The following is a 20,496-nucleotide window of genomic DNA, read 5'->3' on the forward strand; positions in this document are numbered from 1 at the left end:
TATCAACTGATGACAATGTGGTAAATCATAAGCTAAAGGTTAAATAACGAATATTCTCTTCTCTTCTTGACCCAACGGCCTCTTATGTCATCATTGTCTACTTTCTAGATTACTAAACTTAATGATACCACGTACTTGTATAGTCAGTTCTCACTATGGGGGAATAGCCGGAATGGGAATTGAACCCAGGTCCTGTTGTATAAATACGGAAGCCGTTGTCACATCTACCATCGGGCCGGTATTTAATAAAGACTATTAATTGAATTAATTAAATTATTCAACCTTCACAATGACGAAGAATGTTAATATCGCACATTATTGTTCCAAAATCAATCAAAAAACTACAATTAGAAAAATGTTGAATATTACGATTTTTTAATACATTCCTTCCCGAATGAAACTAACCCTGTAATTCTGAATCTACCATAGCGCCATCTATTGGTTTATCATCCAAGACACCAACCATTGGTAGATGAGAAAGCATACCAAGCGAACAGTAATTTAATGCTTTATTGCTTGCAGTTCTTCTTGATTCATATATTATTAATCATGCTACACTTAGTTACTTAAAATTAATCTTTTATCCCTTCAAAATCCTTCAGTCTTCTTTTTAATTTTTTCCTCAAATAAAGTTTCGTTAAATATTGCGCGTCTGCTACGTTTGACGTTTGTTTCGTTAAAAACAAACGCTGTGTTTTGTTGGTTCCTTTACCTTCGTCCAAATCAGCTGTTTTTGTTTGGATTTGAAGTGTGCATGTGTTGTTTTATTCGTTGCCCGGCGTTGGTTTGAGAATGAATTGAAAAAGCGCTGTTAGTGCAAGTGTTGGATATGGTGTAAGTGATGCAAGTGAAGTGTACAATCTTGTGTTTATGTATATTGGAGCTATCAGTGCCATGTGTATGCTTGTAGGCAAAACGGATATATGCCGGTAGGGAGTTGTTGAATTAGTATCAGAAAATTCGAAGTGTGTTGCACAATTTGGATAGAAATCCACGCGGCATCGTTATCAGCTTATCAGGAGAAAGTGCTACAACAACGGCCTCACACACAGAAGACAGTAAAGTAGCTAACCCAGTTTCATCCCCGTATACTCGTCTACACTTTGCGGGATAAAATCGCCTATCGTTTAGTATGGTTGTGCCTACCAAAAACTTCCCATCTTCATCTACTCCCGAAGTAAGATTCGTTCATTCAAAGATACGCCGCACAAAACCCGTCCAACAGCATCCTGAGACGCAATCGAAACGGAGAAGAAAACATGCAACGTCACCATGCAATCTTCCGGTCTTCCAAGATCGGTACAGGCTTTCCCCTAGATCAGGTGTCTTGCCCACCGGCATGAAAATTGCGCTCTGGTTCGTTAAGCACACAGCCACGGCGGCAACCGGTGGAATGGGATTTTTATGTCAGTGCACAACAAAAACAAAGTAGGCACGGCTAAAAGTTAACCACCGTGATTGCCGCCACTGACTGACAGCGATAAGACTCCGTGCCGTGCCGTCGCGGGCGTCGCGGTTTGGGGTTTTAACGATTTAAGGAAATCAGCGTAGAACGGAAACTTAATCCATCGTAATGTATCACCGTCATCCATCTTCATGTGCTGTTTGGTTGTGTTGTGCTCGTTGCAAGAAGTGATTTCAGTGCTGTAATTGGCTTTCGGGGTTTGGACACACGGACCGTAGCTGAATGTTTTCGGTTTGCCGGAACAGGACGCTGCAGATTAGCTTGCCGGCAGCAGTAAGAGAAAAATCCATCCACATAAATCCAATTAATAGAATCTCCCTCCTTCCAGCGCTTACGTCAAACGTGATGTCCGAAGATGTCCAACAACCTGTTCAATATTCTGCCTAATGATGATGATAATCACGATGATTGCGCACACGAAACGGTACGATGAAAAGTTTGGTGGTTTGCAATTTTTTGCAGCTTTATCATGTCTCTCGGCTCGGCTTTATTCCCGAGGTTTAATGTTGATTCGATTCGAGCATTCGCCTCATTTAATCGATGTACTTTATTCGACGCCATCAAAAAGCATTTGCTCTGCTGCTTAAATGGCTGTTACAAGATGCCAGAACAATTAGCAATGTAGATGTTTGTTGTACAATGTATGTTGTTTTAAATCAATGCTTATTGTGCAACGAAGTTACTGTATGGTCTAATGATTACAGCTTTTAAAAAATGCGCTCCGCTGTATTTTTTTACTGCGCTTAGTGGCTTATCTGCTTTCACAAAATCGAACCCGAAATGCCTTTGCCCACCCATTTACCGTGGGTCCGTGTGAAGATCACGGTCCGTCACCGCAGCCCAACCCCGGCCCGGTTACATCAGCACAGATTCGGCACTATTTATCCGCCTGAAAACAGGTTCCGGTCGGTGTGTATGCCCGCTTGGTAAACACCAAACCGCTATACGTGATATAAGATTTGAGTCGGTAAAATGCGTTCGAAAGTGTTGTTTGACTTGTGTCTGTTGTTTCTTTGATTTCCGTACGCGATAATAGCACGGGAAACAGACTTTGTAGACGAATTTTGGGAATCAGGGAAAAATTTAAGCGTGAATCCCCCCACACAACTCATGTGCTAATAGACGAGCAAAAAAAAAGACTCTGTACAAGTTTATTAAGTTTGATGAAACAAAATCCCCCACAAAAATCGACAGTGTCGGGTGTAAGGAAAGAAGCAGCAGCAAGAAATCCGCACCCCTATTGAATGTCAGCAACCCATAGCTAATGACTTTAACCTTCACGCCGGCTCGTGGACCTGAAAATCTCTCACAGACAATAATTGTTCAATTGCGCTTGCAAGTGGCACGGGTAAGCGGGATAGGCGGAGATGCGTGGTGGAGGATGTGTTCGGTTTTGCGTTTTGCGTTAATACGGCGAACAGGCAGCAACTTGTGGAACCATCTCAATTCCACAGCTTGGTCTTCTTGCCCACTGCTCAACTGAAGTTGAAGTTTGCGTGAAGTATCTGAAGTAATAATAGCGTTGGCCATGTAAAGCACCACCACGGAGTTCTACGCATATACGGGTTGAAGCGCTTTTCGCACCTGATGATGCCCTGATGAGCGGAGCGTATTAGGCAAAAGCTTTTCGGCGAGGCGTTTGACCATAGTTCAAGGTTTTAGGGGTAGCAGCAGCATTTCAGAATTTCTTTACGCGATCGCGCATCTATACAGGATTCCCCTTAATGCATGCATAATGTATGATCACTAACCTAGAGATATGTTGCAAGGTGAGCTTGTATGGAAACGAAGTTTTTGGTGGAATATTCAAAACCCGGAACGATTTCTAAATGGTTCTTCCTGCTTCCTATACAGTGCACTAATCGCAGAGAAAATCCTCGCCCAAAGTGCGAGTTTCTGCTTATAATTTGTTGTTAGCCAATACAGAACACTCCTGTGCAGATCTCATCTCAAAGTCTAAAGCTCATTTTTCACCCCTTATTTGTAAGAGACATCCAGTTTTTTGTTGTTGTTGTTTGTATTTCCTTTGATCGATTGCCCGTTTTTGCTCCCATTGTCTGTTTCTCAACGGTCGCGATCGTGTTCGTCGTTTACGTCACGTTAAAGTCACCGTGAGCGTGGAAGATGTTCAACGCAACGAAGAGCCGAAAAAACGGAGTAGGAAGACTCGGCCGAACCCTCCGTTGGCAGTGACCAAAAATCGAATTTATTCATCCCCACTCATCGCGCCGCCATTTGCCAGCACGTTCGTTCGTGCCGTTGAGTCGCGATCATATGACGTTGAGTCTTCGACCGGGACGGAGCACCTTTGCACGTTTTGTTCCGTGTTGTACAGTGTAGTGCGGCCGCGTGTACCATCCAGTGCGCACGTGTTCTGATGGTGTTTTCGGATCGAAGTTACGTGCGTGTGGAAGTGAATTGCTAGTTGGTGGTGTTGCTGTGTCTTGAATTCGATGCCCAGTGTGCCCGTGGCGGGAGCGAAAGTTAGAAGTGAAAGAAGAATTCGGACGACGCGGTGAGCTTCGATCGCGGTCAAACTAACGGGAACGTGAAATTTCGAAGCCAAACGAGTGTTCCCCTTTTTCCAGTGCTGCTTTTGTAGGAAGGTGACCGAGATTTGTGCGTGTTTTCGTTTTTTTCCCAAGTTGAACGTAGTGAGCAATCGACGACGATCGGATATCGATCCCAGTGAAACGTGAAAAGTCATAAATTCTACACAAATCATCGAATCAAATCGAAGATGGGTCTGCTGCTGATGATCGGTCTGCCCGTTGGGCTGCTGTTGGCCATCTTTTTCTTCATGAAATCGTCGAAAGAGATGCCTAAAAACTGGTCACAGTTTGTGTGCGAGGTACGGATGCAGATCTGCGGTTTCCAGGGCCTGCTGGACGATTTCATCATGCGACCGCGGAATAAAGTCGGTAAGTCTTGTTGTCGGCTTACGAAATGGGCATACTTATGTAGGTTCTATGTAGCTCCATTAAGGGGCGGCGATGCCTTCTGCGGGTGCTGAAGGAACGGGTTTAGCATTCCATTTGGGCTTTAGAGAGAGAGAGAGAGAGAGAGAGAGAGAGAGAGAGAGAACGAGCGAGAGATGTGGCAATCTATCGATACTGGAAACTTCCACGAGTAGTTGGCGAAGGTTTTCAAACCAGTATTAGGCAATCGCGTACGCGTGCATGCTGCAGCATACATGCAGATCGAGATATTTGGGAATTCAGACGGAGAAGTTACCTACGATCTGCGGCCACCGTTCGCAATGGCTACGTCCTGCGGTGGGAAAAGTGAAAGGAGAGCCAAAGTACCGATGATGGTATCCTTCATTGGGCTGTACGGAGGTTAAGCAGATGGTGGCTCATTGTTTTCTTTTTCAACCACAATGAATGATCATGAATTATGATTTTCGTCAAGGTTATAAGCCGAGGGGGTTTATGATGCTGTGGCTCCACCAATGAGCACTTCATCCATTTAACGCTTGGTGTGCAGTTTATTTATTGGTTCACTGTTGGATAGCTTTACGACACGCTGTAACAGTAATGAAGCATTGGTTATGATTCATTTATTATTTTATGGCTTAACGGCAGGTTACGTATGGCAAAACAGGTTTTTTATTGGAAGGATTCGAGATTCGGTGAGTAAAATGAATATTCTTTTTCGTAATAATTGAATTTGTTTTGCTAACCTTTGGCAACAGCTGTGACTTTCTTGGTTTTTTATTTTGCGCCTTAATAATTTCTATGAAATGTGATTTCTTTGAATTCAGATACTCCAAATTGAAGCTCGAATTTAACACCAACATTGGCCAGCATCCATCCGTTCAGAATGAACATTCCGTGGATCGAATGCGTGGCGGCGGTGATGGTTTAGGGATTTGTACCCATTTGTACGTGGGAGCTTCCAATGTGACTTGCAAGATGAGGAAAATCCGGTTCACATAGTAAATATGAAAAAGGGCGGCCCGATTATAGATGTGACAGCGTCGCCGGTCTTCAAACGACAGGATTCAAATCCCATCTGGGCCGTTCCCCCATAGTGAGGACTGACTATCCCACTATGCGCTATCGACTAGTCTAGAAAGCCAGAAATGGCAGGCATCACCCAAGAAAGAAGAAGACAATAGAGAATAGCTCCCAAACTTATGGACGGGAGCATTTAAATGTATATTTATCTATTTATTTCTGGTTTATCTATACCTTTAATGATTAGGACTTTGTACCTTTTAAGACTTTGTGACCTTCCAGATCCCCAGATCTTAATCATCTGGATAATATTATGTATGGTCACAAATACTGGCCAAGCAGAGCAAACATCAAATAAGCGCTAAAGATTTATTTATGAAGCTCAGCGCCAAGATATTGGACGAGTTATCGATAGGACAAGTGCGTGCTGCGTGCAGTTTTTGATTAATTGCGAAGATTTTGAAAGAATATGTCCGAATGGTATACTCAAGGGTTCAATTCAAATTGATTCAGAAAATAAGGTCTTGTATTTTGATTGCTTCAATGCATGCAAAATGTGTTTTTGAACTTTAAGAGCACCGTGTACATGAAAAATCCCGTTGTGTCTCTAAGTTGAATGTAAAATTGGCTATTAATGACGCCAAGGCCAATTTTACATTAAAGGAGTTTAATGTATTATAAACCGATTAAGACAAGTAAAATAAAACTTGTCCATAAACCTCAGGTTGAATTAACAAGGTGAAAACCATACTGATGGTGGAACCGCTAGTAACGCTTTTGAAGTCGTCCAACACTTCACCTATCTAGGGTCAAAAGTCAACACCGACAGCACCATTGATGTCAACCGGTCATACTACAGACTGAGGAAACTTCTCCACTCAAAATACCTGTCGCGACGGACGAAGGTGGGGCTGTACAGAACATTTATAGTCCCAGTACTCACATCCGCCTCTGAGACATGGACTCTGTCCAAAACTAACGAAACCGTCTTAGCCAGTGTTCGAGAGGAAGGTGGTCAGGTTCGAGAGAAAGGACAATGTAGGAGCCGAGCTCTACGATCTGTACGATGATTTCACCTATGATTTAGCGTCGCCAGGCTTTAGTGGGCTTTTCCTGCGCGAGAATGACACCGGACGACCCAGCCCGTAAAATCATTTAAAAAAACTTTGCTGTGTCAATTTTACTTCAATGCTGTAATAAATACGCCAAAATTTAGAAAATATTTACCACCGGGCTAATTGCAACCAAACGTTCTACGGCAGCAACTGCAGCTTTATGAAGATTTTATATCCAAGATATGCATAACAATCTGGGGATATCGAAAATGCTGAACAAACCAAAATTGATTTGTTCGATGTCTTGTTCGCTGCTTGACAGAGCATCTTAATGGGACAACTTACCTCATATGATGTTCCTTCCTGGACATAGCATCATCTTACTGCCGTTTTTTTTTTTCTAAACGACCTCTCACGGACTATTTGAGCGATGGAAACAAAGTTGTGCACGTAAACCTGAGACTAGCTTTAACTTACTCAAAATTCATGGCTAAAATTGTTAATATCGAGTTTTATATTTATTCAGAAAAAACAGACGATATTCACATCAAGTGTCATCATGCTCGATTTGTAATCGACAGTAGAAAATCGACATGTTTTACTCAATATTCTATTGTCTTTGTAGTCATTTATTTGAACCGTACATGTACAATGGCAAGAAATTTAGCTGCTTATGTCAGAGATCATGTTAGTTATAGTCAATTAGATCAAAGCAGATAAACACTATCGAATGCATAAAATTATGTGTCTTAATTAAGATGTTGTTTAACTGATTTTTAGTACTCATTCGTTTTTGCATGACACATGGCACATGTTTTCCATTGCATGTAACATAACACCAATGATTTCTCTTTCATTTTGCAAATAAAATCGTTGGTTGGTCACGTTTCCACGCAAATAACACACATTCCATGCTTTTGTGGCCCAATTTGTGTCGTGGTTAGCAATGGTTTCAACAATCTGTAAATTCTATCAGATCTATAGTCACTTTTCAGCATATCAACCTATCACATGTAACACAGACCGTTGAGAGAGGGACTGTACTGTCCAGTGAGAAGATAATTTGATGAACAATCGTAAAACCCTAGCGAAGATCCACAATCAACATAAATTATCACCGAACCACACCGTGTTCCCGCGCCGCGGACTGGGAGTCGTACAACAATCGGTTGCCATAATGATCTCTCGCACCCTCTCCTCTGGACTCAGCCATCGCAAAAACGTTGTGGGCTGGTTGGAAATCGGCCGCGGGAAAATGCATTGTTGCTAACTACCGGTTGCGATTGCATTTTCTGATAGTGCGCTAATGTCACAAAGGAGAGCGTTTTAGTTACATGCGTTACGTGCGTGGCAAATGCATTAGGTGGCCGATCGAATCTGTGCCGGATAGTGTGCCGGTACGGATTTAGTTTCCCATCACGCACCACGTTGACATACGCCACTGGAGGTAGTAGCATCGGCTAGTGTTAATAGCTTTTTAATTAGCTGCTGTTCACGCTGAAGTAGTAGTGTGGAGAGAGAGAGAGTAGCAGATTCGCGTAGAACTGATTTTACTCACTGATTCACTGTCGACGTGAGGAAAACGACCGAAAGGGCTAGCTGATTTTCCACAGCTCACGTAGTGCAGTGGAAGCTTTTAGAGCATTTTCCTGAAACCTTTTAGTCGAAAAGCGTTTAAAGCTTCGCATGCCAATGGTCGGATGAACTCTGCAGAGCACAGTCCACGATTTTGCACCTCGGATCGAACGCCTCAGTCAGACGCATCCGGCTTTGATGAAATCGGTAAATTCTTCCCGTATGCACGATCGATGCATTAGGATGTGGCGGAAGGATGTGCATTTGCAAAAGTCAGCAAAGGGACGTAATCAACGAAGATGCAGACGATGCGATCACCCCACACAACACTCACATTGTTTGCCGAGTGTGATGGTGCTGGCAGGCCGTTTGGAAGCGAGCAGGGGATGAGAGATTCGCTGATGGTACTGCTGCTGCTGCTGCTGCTGAGAGCGTTCGTGTTTGCTGTCGGTCAATAAGTATTGACCGGTGTGTTTGCCTTCGAAGATGCACAAACAATCCATCCATTACCAACGGCCAACCAAGCCCTTGATGCCCTGCTCCATCTTGGGAGTGTGTGTGTGTGTGTGTGTGTGGTGGGCGTATATATGTGTGTGTCTGTGTCTGGATGATACGATGTACAGACGAGTGGCAAATAGCCGATGGGTTCGAAGGCCAGATTTCCGTAAACGTCAATCGCATCGTACCGAGTGCCAAACACTAATCCAATACATTCGATGCATTACCGTATTTTAAATTGTATTTCTACACCAGGTGCGAAGCAGTTACAGCTCTACAATCTGAGGTTCAGGTATAGATAATTAATGCTTCGATGGTGAACTGAAATCTTTTACTTCAACCATTAAATTATTAGTTATGGAACCATTGATACTTGAATACATAAATAGAAAGAATGGAGAGTTTTAATATCTAGAATGTATACATTTAAATGCTTAACCATATTTCATATATTAACTAACTGGAATCGTTTTGCAAGAAAAAACAATTAGTTATTATGTCACTGGAATCTTCTACCTTAGGTACTAACGACTGCTTCCGCTTCTTGGCTTAACGACCTGCTAGGTCATTCTAGTCATCTCATTATACTTATTCATACCACGTAGTTGAGTAATCAGTCCTAACTACAGGGGTACGCTCCGGATGGGATTTGATCCCTGGTCCTGTCATCTAAAGACCGCCGCCGCTATCTCCTCGATCATTGGACCGTCCCCTAGCATCGATAGCAATTTACTCTTTAACTTGAGTATTCCTACACGCAGATGGATAGACAGTTTTGCATACTTGGAGATGGTTCGAACTGGAATCGATAGCCACTCCTGCCGTATGAAGACCGGTTCCGCACGGACATGCCACCAGCCAAAATTCAACAAAACCAAAACTCTTCTAGAGTTGTCTTATCTTATAATTGTTCTATCTAATGATTAATGTACAAATTGTGTATAATCTTTTGAAAATTATGTATGATATAAATAAGTGTATCAGAAGCCTTATTTATTAATTTTTTTAATTATGACGGCTTGAAGCCGTAATGTGCCGACGAAGTGCAAATGTCCAAAAAACATAAAAAATCACAAAAAAATACCAGGGCATTTCCTCCCTGATATTTTGCCTTATACCGGGCGTGCTCGGTTGGTCAGAAGCCTATTTGTGAAATTTTACGATGTAAAGATATCAAGTGCTTAATATTATATATTAGATTTGTGACCATAACTTATCATGATGCATGGTTTGAGGTTTGTGAGTTTTGTTCATATTGAATTTTTATAGAGAACGGCCTAGAATTCATATAGAACGATTATAAAATGAAAGGTTATTAAGAAATAATTATTTAACCCCAAACTTTTCAAACATCGACTTTCTTTACTTATTTTCATTATGTTTTTTTTGCCTTACGACTACTCAGCCCCTTTCAGCCAATAAATGTGATCTACAGTTCTAAATATTTGAAATTAAGTTATCCTCTATTCCTAAATATTTCTTAACACTGATTACGTTAAACTCAGCCTTGGTATTCCGATTAACTGTTGCCGTGAAGGTTTATTTCTACGAACTTAATTACCATTAAGGAACTTAGCATACCGCAACGTACCACTATGTTTGTAGCTGAACGCATTTTTCACTCAATGAAAAACACGATAAGAACCAATATGGATTCAATCGTCCGTATTTCATATCTGCAGGATAATCAAGTACACCCGCAGGCAATTGCAAACTGAGGTAGCATTTATCAGCAGCTGCTATTGGTCAAACAATTTGCCCACGATGGTGCCCACTATCAATCCTCCACCACTCGAATGCCACCCTCATTGCCAGGATTGCCCCTTCGTAACCGCAAATCGGATCGTGGTGGAATCTTCAGATAGGGGCGAAAATGCAGTCCTTATTGGGCCATTATTGGGTGACGATAGCCCTGGATAAACACTAAGGGAAACAATTTTCCACCCTAGCTAACCCGTCCCGAGGTGTTTGGTGGGGCATCCCCATCCAAAAACCCCGTCCAAAACACCCAGCGTGAACCAGGAAATCTTGCACAGTCGGTACACAGCTCTGAATTATGACCGGCGCAACCAGACAAACCCGTACGTCAAGGGTGGCAAAAGAGCGTGATTTATCATTTTCCCGACCATCCACCCAATAGCAAAGTGAGTGGAGGGAAAGCGAACCCTTATCGGCGACGCAATCGACACGGTTATGCTAAATTGGGTTTTGCAAATGAGGTTAAGTCCATCGAACGATGCGTTCCGGTGCGATTGGGTGGAACCGCCACCGCTCTTGCCCTCTGAACCCATCCGCAAGGTCCACGGACGTACCGTACCTACCCTGAACCGTACCGTACACACCAAGATTTTGGCGAAAAAGCGCCAAGCGCCAGTGTGGGACAGGAGGTTCGATATGCTGCCAATTCTATATCGGAGCAGCATGTGCATATCGTCGAAATGCAATTTGCGGAATGTTTTAGCATCGGTGGTTTTCGACGGATAACGCGCTCTACACCGGTACACCGGTGAGGCTGTGCAGTCAAGCGGTCAAAAAACCCATCTCGCCGCTTCAATTGGCAGCAAAAGGCGGACGGATACCGTACAGTGGGTGGGTGTGTGTGTGTGTGTGTGCTCTAGTTTTTGGACAGGCAAATTTCCCTTTCATCCCAAGGTGGAAACATTTGAACTGGACGTTTAGCTTGAGGTTTTTTTTCGCTGTTTCCCGTTCATTGAAGATGAGTTTTTGCATCACCTGAATGGAAACGTAGTACATTTTATGCGTTGTGGTGAAAATGATTCCTAAATGCCTATAACATGTCGTGTGGCATGTTTGAATATGCTTCTCCCGATAACAGGTAAGGGAGAGTTTTTATTTACAACAGTTACAACTAACGTATACACTTAATTACGACTGAAGCTCTATGCAAATATTGCACGAGTCATAAATGTAAAGAACATTCTGCAAAAATGATCGTCTCGAGTGGTCTTAGTGCAGGTATCTGGAGTACCTTAAAAAAGGTCGTTAATTGTCAGTTCTTTCGAGGCCTTACGATCAGAAAATCCTCAATCTTTTGCATGGAATAATTACAAAAAATCTGTCAATTGAGCGTGTTTTTGGGGAAATCTTAAACGTTCTTTTGATCGCTGCTAAGGAAAGTTTGGAAAAAGACTCTTCCATCAACCATCAACCATAAGGGCAGGGATGGGCTCTCGAGGTGATACTTTTACGAGAGCAGTCAGAAGTTGGTAATAATCTACTACTTAGACATGAACGGCTTCAACAAGGGGTGTTCATCTTATCCTGGATCTTTTTCAACGCCTGTTCTTGCTTCTGGGACCGAGTAATAGAATGATAAATCCCCTATTTACTCCACTTTCTTTCATTAGTTACTGGTGAATTTTATGTTCGTAAAAGCAAACTGAAAATAAAACTGAGTGTATGAAAACATCTTCTGGTTCTTGACTACAAATCAATTAATATCGTTGGAAGACAATTGTCTGCGTAATATTCTTGATTGAGTTTGGATTATTGGAAACGACAACATTGTTATGCCTGCTTCAATCTTCAACTGGAGTTGGAGATTAACAAAGCAAACCAAAGTGTTATCAGCACCAGCGAGTCAGCTAGTAAATACTAATTTACGCAGAGGTATTGAACCATCTGTTCACTCGGCAGGATGGGGTATCGAATCCCATCCCATTTTTTGTAGTGTCTGTCATACATGTAGATATATAACATATTCAATTATAAAGATGCTCAGATAGCTGATCGCACCGTCGAAGTTTATTTTTTTATTTTTTTAAAGAGGCTTTGAGTCTGATCTGACCTCGTTTGCCTCAAATTTAGGCCTTTTTTCGTTTTAGTACTCGCAAACGTTTTGACGACACGGAATGCTTTGAAGGATTGGACCTGAATGTGTGGACAGATAATCGAGGAAACGCAGAAATAATGAGCTCAATGAAACATTTGCCAGGTACGGATGGTGTGACAATATCCTGAAAATGGCACCGGACGGCCAAGCCCGAAGACATAGCCTCTTAATCATGTGTGGTTTCCTGCAGCAAGCCAGACCCTGATATAACGTCTGATAAATTAGTAGTTATTCATCACGTTCGGAGTTTCATTGCTAAACGTGCATTACAAAATATTTATAGTTTGCCAATGCCGTTTACGCAACATAATTTGAAGCTGTTTTAAAATAGTCGTCGGAGTTTACTTATTTAATTATCAGGCATCGGTCGAGGTCCGTCGTCTGTCAATCCTTGACGTAGTAGCGGACGTACCAACGCTATCATTCCAAGCTTAACTTTCATGTAAGCTGTGATATTTGTTTCGAATATGATACGTCATTGTGGTTGTGGTAGAATTGAAACCAAATCAGATGCGTGATATCATATCTGGTCTTTTAACAAAGTCTCTTTTTATTTAGCTAGGTGCAGTAAATTAATATGCTAATCTAAGAAAAAACAGAATGCAAATTTTCCTCCAATACATCTGCATCAGCTATCTGCCAGCGCTTCTCGGATAACAATCTTCCGCTCCACTGTAATCAATAGTGAGTTAACTGGCGGATTTGTGTATTTTATTTATCGAACTTTACTATAATTACGCAAACAAAAACAAAACTAAAACTCCTGCCCGGAATCTTCCCCATTAGAGCAGCCCGACCGACGCTTGGCCGGACAGAAAGTTGAAAAGCTAAACACACAAAGGGAGGGAGCGCGTAGCGAAGATTTAATTATTCGATAGCTGTGGAGAGAAAATCCATCGAAATGCACGATTTGTTTAGTTCTTGGTGCGCTTCCTTCGCGCTTCGCGACCGTATTTGTAATTCCACTTTGGCCGTTCGCGTGCACTGCCGACGCGCACGGACTGCATCGTTCCTGAATGCTGAAGGAGCGCGACTTTGTTGTTTGTTTGCTGCGGAAGGAGCGCCGGGTAAGGAGTTTGCGGGAACGCGGCAGTGTCCCTAAGTCATTACGTTTATTGTGATGCAAAAACCTTGCCCGTTGTTGGAATGTTTGCACACTTTAACTGCATTTTAGCGAATGCCTTCGGCGTAAAACCTTACACAACAGTCATTTATCGTATCGCGCAAACGGACGGCTCTCATGACGCTTGAGACGAGATTTCATTTTGTTTCAATAGAATTGCATTCTTCTTCGACGTTTTTTTCCCCTACAGACTTCTGACCTGTGTTGGTATCGTAGCGATTGGAATTCTTTTTCGATTATCGTGAACAATTCTACCACCGTCGGTGTGCCGGTGAAAAATCCGCTCATAATTGATTGAATCAATTTTTCATCTCCATTCATTCTTGGCCACCAGCCTGCCCTCCCGTCCGTGCTTATGCTCTCTATAGAATTGCACGTGTTGCCATGTCAAAAAGGAAGCAGGCGAAAAAAAGAAACACCACGAGAGTACCGAAATAATGACCAAACCTCAGTGTAAATCAGTTCCGTTTTCCCTAGGGGTTGACATTCGAAACACGATCCATTTTCCGATTGGCGCGTATCCGATCGGTGTGAGACATGAATTCCGATGATTAAACAATCATTTGGCGGCCGGGCCTAGGCTTTCCCGCTCCTGTGTGCCTGTGCCCGTGTGTATGTGTGTGTGTCCTGTTAAATGCAAAATTAATTGCGCAATTTTCTCCCGTGGTTCGCTTTGTGTGTATACAGCTTTTTTTCTTTCTTTCTCTCTGTTAAATATTGCGTTCAGTTTGAAGCCAGAATACGGAACTGACTTTTGCCTTCATGTCATTCAGTGTGCATGGCATGGCGACTGTTTCGACATGCCCGAACGAGAGAACAGGATGCTCGGTTCATTAAGAGACGAGGTCACAAAGCTCACACACCTGCACACAAGCGTGCAGAGGAATATCGAGCCAATTCCCAACGCGACAGCCCGAGGGCACATAACGAGCGTACCAAACACGGAAAAGGAAAGAGCAGACCGGTGGACCTGGAAAAGCAGTGGGAAAAGAAACGGTGAACACCCACACCCTCCCCGGTTCGCTTTCCACGGCTTTCCGGATCCGGAAACCAATGAAATGATCTTCCGCTCACACAATATACCACAATCCCATGGCAATTTCCACCGGGTCGGCCCGCACTTTCCTGTCCTCGCTGAATGCTGGGCTACAACTGCTTCCCGATAGCAGGAATTATATGTATCTGCTGGCAGGCAACACTTCTAAAGCAAATTAAAGCACTGGCAGTGCCAGCCTTCCGCCGGTTGGTCGTCGTTGGTCATAAATGGGATGGACACAATTTGCCTCTTTTAAATACTCGGGTATGTGGGTGTCCACGGAACATTTTCCCTTTTTTTCGCTACATGCACGGATATGCTGTACTATATCCAACATTCCAACCGTGCCGGCTTATCGGGTTATTTTTTTTTGTCCTTTGCTTGGCGAGGCCGTTAGATGCAGCACCGGAAATTGCAGCCCAGCAGCGAATCCAGCCATGGCAAGGATATTACTTTTCATCCAACCGTAGGCTGCTAATGCGGTGTACAGTCCGTGCACAGGGATTTGCCGCCCGTTTTGGCAGGCGGCTAATCTTAATCGAGAAGTGATTGGGAATTCTTTGCCATCAGTTAAATCGGCTGCAAGTGGAGTTTTTTTTTCTGCATTGTGGGGTGCAAGCTTCAAAGCCTCCAATGATGGTGGAAAATTTAGCTTTAAATGTTATGAAAGGCGCTAGCAGATTTAGATGTCTGCTTAATTGGTTGAATTTGTCATTTTATTTTCAATGTTTACGATGGTATCAGTAAAAATAGTAAAATCTTTTGATTTCACCTACAAGAAGACAAGTAGAATCAGTGATCTTTGCACGACATAAGCGTGATTTAGCATGTTTTATCGCTCCTCCGAAAGTTTCAAGTGTTTATATACTCTTATTGCTGCAAAATTGCTAACAGTTTTAGCTTTGATAACTTGATTTTACCAGTTATTGGATAGTTTGTCTACGCCGCTACCACTTGGCCACTGGACCAAGAGTAACATCTGTCAGCCTGAAACTCCTGACTTTGGCGACTCTGTGTTGCTACCTAATTCATGTTGGTACCTAATTCAGTGTTGCTACCTAATTCATGAATTCAACAAGACAAACAAATCAATGGTTAAATGATGAAGTTTTCAGTGAACAAAACAATACAAAAGGAGTACAAACTTCTTAAATGTAATGAGCGATTGTTTTATGTAAATATTTAATTCGGTGCTGAAAATGCAACGTCCGATATTGCACGGCACGGCGTATTGCTTCTGATAGTAAACGAAATCCTTCGTTTTCGTGTTACTCATCTCTACTCTTTAGAGAAAGTTAAGATAACATTTGATATTTCTTGTTTTCATTGTTAGTCTAATAGCTGTTAGATTTTTCTGTTAAATGTGCATTTGGTTGTAAAGAGACTGCTCTTCGTCCGTCGCGACAGGTATTTAGAGTGGAGAAGTTTCCTCAGGCTGTAGTATGACCGGTTGGCAGCCAGCACCCTTGCGCGTTACTCAACATCAATGTTGTTGTCAGTGCTGACTTTTGACCCCAGATAGGTGAAGTGTTGGACGACTTCGAAGGTGCCTAAGCCCTGCGTAAATCAGTGTTTGACAGCAGAGCCGCTGGTGGTGCCACCATCATTTTGGTTTTCGCCTCGTTAATCTCCAACCCGAGGTTTAGTGCTGCTCGCTCGATCCTTTGGTAAACTTCTGCTACATAGGAGATCCCCAAACCAATGATGTCCATGTCATCAGCGTATACCAAGAGCTGTATTGACTTATAGAAGATGGTTCCTGACGTTTCCACCTCCGAGTCGCGGATGGCTCTCTCTCTAGCGCCAGGTTGAAAAGGAGACATGGCGCAAGCCCTTGGTGGTAGCAAAGGGCCCTGAGAGCTTTCCATCCAACTTCACCTGGCATGTGATGTTGGCCATTGTCATTCTTACAAGCCTGGTAAGCTTGGCCGGGATTCCAAAAGAGCTCATTGCGTCGTATAGTTTTACCCTGGCAATGCAGTCATATACGGCTTTAAAATCAATGAAGAGATGGTAGGAGTGTAGCTGCTGCTCCACCATCTTCTCCAAGATTTGCCGCATCGTAAAAATCTGGTCAGTGGTTGATTTTCCGTTTCGGAATCCTCTCTGATAGTTTCCGACTATCTCTTCGACGAATGGGACAAGTCGATCTTGTAAGATTAGGGAGAAGATCTTGTAGGCGGTATTCAACACCGTAATACCCCTGTAATTGCTGCATTCTAGCCTATCTCTCTTCTTGTATATGAGATAGATGGGACATACTAACTACTACTGGCTGATTATGTTTCAATTACTACGGTTCCGGACGGTTCCGGCGATTCCTACAGTTCCGGTCGGTTCCGAACTGTTCCATCTGGAACCGACGATACTATTTCCTCGCAATCGGACCCGAAGTCAAACCGACCGAATCCGGAGTGGAACGGTGGTGCATTTTAAAAAACCCATCACTTACAAATTAACAAACAATTGTTCAAAAAAATAAAATAAAAGTCTAATATTAACATAAAATACAAAAAATATGATATGGTGCTATGGACTACTTTATGCGGGCTCTATCAGAAATATTTGATGATCCTGACAGTATAGTCATGTTTAAAATAAAAATATGCATCGACAATATTGATGCAATATTCATAAGATTTTCAAAAAAAAAATTGAAAATAGAGAGAAATTGACCCTAATGCAACATTAAAATCTTTTACATTAAACGATTATTTCGTAGCTTCCACGATACAATGTAGCAAATGGTTATTAATTCTGCTAAATCCATGGCGCTCTACCCAAGATGCACCGAAACCGGCGGAAAAGCTTTTACAACACACACCCACACAAAATGAATGAGAATATGCTAAGAGCATTATATGCACTACGCTAAATGTATGTTCTTAAATCGATCGACTTTTTGTCACCCAAATTTTATTCCTTTTAACCCATTTTATTAAATTTCGAAAACCAAAACAAACCAAAAATATGAGCGCGAATCAACACACCTGCAACGGAACGGGCTGGTGCAAATAATCACACCTCCGTGAGGCGATAAAGTTAATAAAGAGCGTTATTTTCCCTACCGTGTTGGGGTGGTACATTTTCATCGAAAAAAAAACCGCCTGTGCGTTGTTTTCGTTTCTTGATGCCATTTTCTCCGTTCTACGTCAGTTTTGTTTGTGCAAAGAAAAAAGTGAAATATTAAGCTCGAAATAACGCGATCCTTGCCTATATATATTTTTTCCAGTTTCACTCTCCCACCGCATTGAGCGCATCAAGCCACCAAATTGAAACTTATTTTCCACCGCACGGACATCAACGATGGATGATGCGAAATTGACACTGTGGGTTATTTTGTGGAAAGTGAACAAGAAAAAAATTCAACTGCAAGCCTAACAAACCAGAGAGCTTTAAGCAAAAAACCACTGCCAAATCATTTAACAATTTTTTTTAGTTCCCTATGGCTTTTCGTCTATATGTTTTCCGATCCTTCAAAAAAAAAAAGGACTCATCAATTCAGTATTTTATTCCGCACGGTGCAATCATCCCAAAAGCGACCATTGCAACCAAATTCCCCATTCAATTTATACCCCCTTTTTCCGAATGCATTTTCAAAGCGATAAAACCCCACACACCTTTAATTTTTTAACATTACGTCCATCTTTGCTTCCCACACACACACGCATTGCACTGTTGTCACCACCACATTCTACATTCTCGATTATTTGGTTCAATTACCATTTCTGGGGCGCAACAAATAAAAAAATCCCCGATCGGTGCGAATCTGTCGCCTGTGTGTTCCATCGCCTTTCATTTGCACGTGGTTCTGCTCTGTATTATGGAATTAAAATTTTAATTTTTCCACGCTCGTCTCATATCGATTGGTGTGTGTGTTTTTTGTCGTTCGTCCGTGTGTACGCTCTCGTAGCACGATAAAGCATTTGGTGGGTGATAACAAACGAAAAAAAAAGGAAAGCGTCACTCGAATTGCGCCACCACCAGATAGCGAGGTTCGAAATTTGGGCATTTATTTGGATTCAATTATAAAATGGCAGACAGCGCTGGTGGCATCGGTTCTAGCACCATCTGGTTCTTGTTTTGTGGTTTTCCCTGTCACTGCAAGATCGGGGAAAAAGGGCAAGTAGTAGTGTGAGAGCTGGGCGCTATTGCTATTTTTAATCAGTGCCAGCAGCTGTTGCTACCTCTATATGTCGCATCGTCGCACCTTGCTGGAGTGGCAAGACCAAAGAAAAAAATAGAACGAAACCAGTATCCGACCGATAAAGACATTCTTCTTCGGGATGAGAATTTAAAAAAATGAGCTGCTCAGTGGTGGGTCAAGATAGTTGGAGGCCCTGAGCGGAATGGCAGTTGAGGCCCCCTCTAAATGCTATATTAGAGGGAAACAAGCGGATTTCCCTCACCGAACGACCGCTCCTTCCGCTCCTAGGTTGATCCGCCTGCTTCTTTCGTGCCCGAATAGTGGAATCGTGTCGAATAAAACATTCGAAGTGTTTCGGTATCAAAGACACATTCCCCGTCCTGTCAGTAAAGTCAAACTCATCATTCTTCTCTTTTTTCTTCTTCCTTCTGCTTCGCAGAACTTTATAAGCAGCCGGGCAAGATTGCGCTCATCACCGGTGGCAATCGAGGCATCGGGCTGCGCATCGTCAAGAAGCTGGTGGAGTGCGAAATCGAAGTCATTCTCGGTATGCCATCGGTACGATCCGGAGAAAGTTGTTCCGGTGTTTTTAATCGCCCTCTCTCTCTCTCACACACACAGGTGTTCGCAATCCGATCGATTCTCGAAAGGCGGTGGAAGCCTATCTGGAACATGCCAACATTCCACTTAGCAGCTGTAAGCTGCACTTCGAACAGCTTGACATCGGAAACATGAAGTCGGTGCGGGAGTTTGCTGCCAAGATTAAGACCAAGTTTGACAAAATTCATCTCCTCATCAACAATGGTAAGTTTCGAGGCGGAGGTGTACCGGGAAAGCCACTCGAAAATGAAACCATTAACCCTTTTCTCGTTGGATGTTTTTTCTAACAGCCGGTGTCATGAGCGTACCGTTCAAGCTCACCGCCGAAGGGTTCGAATCGCACATGGCCATCAACTATTACGGCCACTTTCTGCTGACACATTTGCTTCTGCCCCAGCTGCGTGCAGCCGGCACAGCGGAATGTAAAGCGCGCATTGTGAACGTGTCGTCCTGTGTGCACAAGATTGGCGAAATCGATTACAAGGACATTAACAAAGTGTAAGTATCGGGTGTAAGGTCCCGCAAATTTGGGCCCGCCGATTGAGGCAGTAAAGTATTGCTTTACTAATTGCTTGCCGTTTTCCCTTTTCCCTGCCAGTAAAAACTACTACCCAGCGGATGCGTACAACCAGAGCAAGCTGGCCCAGGTTCTGTTCGCCAAGTATCTGACGCTGATTTTCGAAGAGGAAGGCATGCCGATCCTTTCCAACTCGCTGCATCCCGGTGTCGTCAATACGGATCTCTTCGAGCACTCCAGCACCAACTACATTCCGTGGGTTCGTGCACTGCTGTTCAAGAATCCGGAGGAAGGCTCGCGTACCGTCGTGTATGCGGCCATCTCACCGAAGCTGGAGACCCGCAGCGGTTGCTACCTGAGCAACTGCCGGGAGGCGAGCAGTCACCGGTACTGGAACAATTCGGTGCAGTGCGAAAAACTGTTCAACTTCACCTGTGATACGCTCGGTATCGATGATTTCTTCTACAAGCGGAACTAGAAAACCAGCCCCAGGGCAAACGCGGGCCATTATCGCATTCCCTCCATTTTTTCGTTCTCCGGAACACCCGTTCACACTACACCATCACGAACCGGCTTATCGGGTTGATTGTTTGTTTCCATTTTTTGTACGCAATGAAAACTGAAGAAAGACGAAGTTTTGCAAGGAGTACTGTAAGTGCAGTGATTTT

General features: G+C 43.1%; 1 protein-coding gene across 5 annotated transcripts; it reads left to right on the top strand.

Moving 5' to 3' along the window:
* Positions 1–710: 710 nt before the first annotated feature.
* On the top strand, positions 711–20,483 carry LOC118506295 (dehydrogenase/reductase SDR family member on chromosome X-like). Of its 5 annotated transcripts, none has more exons than XM_036043230.1 (6): positions 711–929; positions 4,054–4,386; positions 19,151–19,258; positions 19,333–19,515; positions 19,602–19,809; positions 19,910–20,477. In XM_036043230.1, exons 2-6 carry the CDS (start codon positions 4,206–4,208, stop codon positions 20,304–20,306), a joined length of 1,077 nt encoding a protein of 358 aa, XP_035899123.1. In that variant the 5' UTR covers positions 711–929; positions 4,054–4,205; the 3' UTR covers positions 20,307–20,477. The 5 variants fall into 5 exon arrangements, with proteins under 5 accessions (XP_035899123.1, XP_035899122.1, XP_035899125.1 ...); XM_036043229.1 differs by having other exon boundaries at positions 714–834; positions 19,910–20,483; XM_036043232.1 differs by having other exon boundaries at positions 734–834; positions 4,111–4,386; positions 19,910–20,471.
* Positions 20,484–20,496: the final 13 nt, after the last annotated feature.

The sequence above is a fragment of the Anopheles stephensi genome, chromosome 2 (assembly GCF_013141755.1).
Source record: "Anopheles stephensi strain Indian chromosome 2, UCI_ANSTEP_V1.0, whole genome shotgun sequence".
NCBI classification, from domain to species: Eukaryota; Metazoa; Arthropoda; class Insecta; order Diptera; family Culicidae; genus Anopheles; species Anopheles stephensi.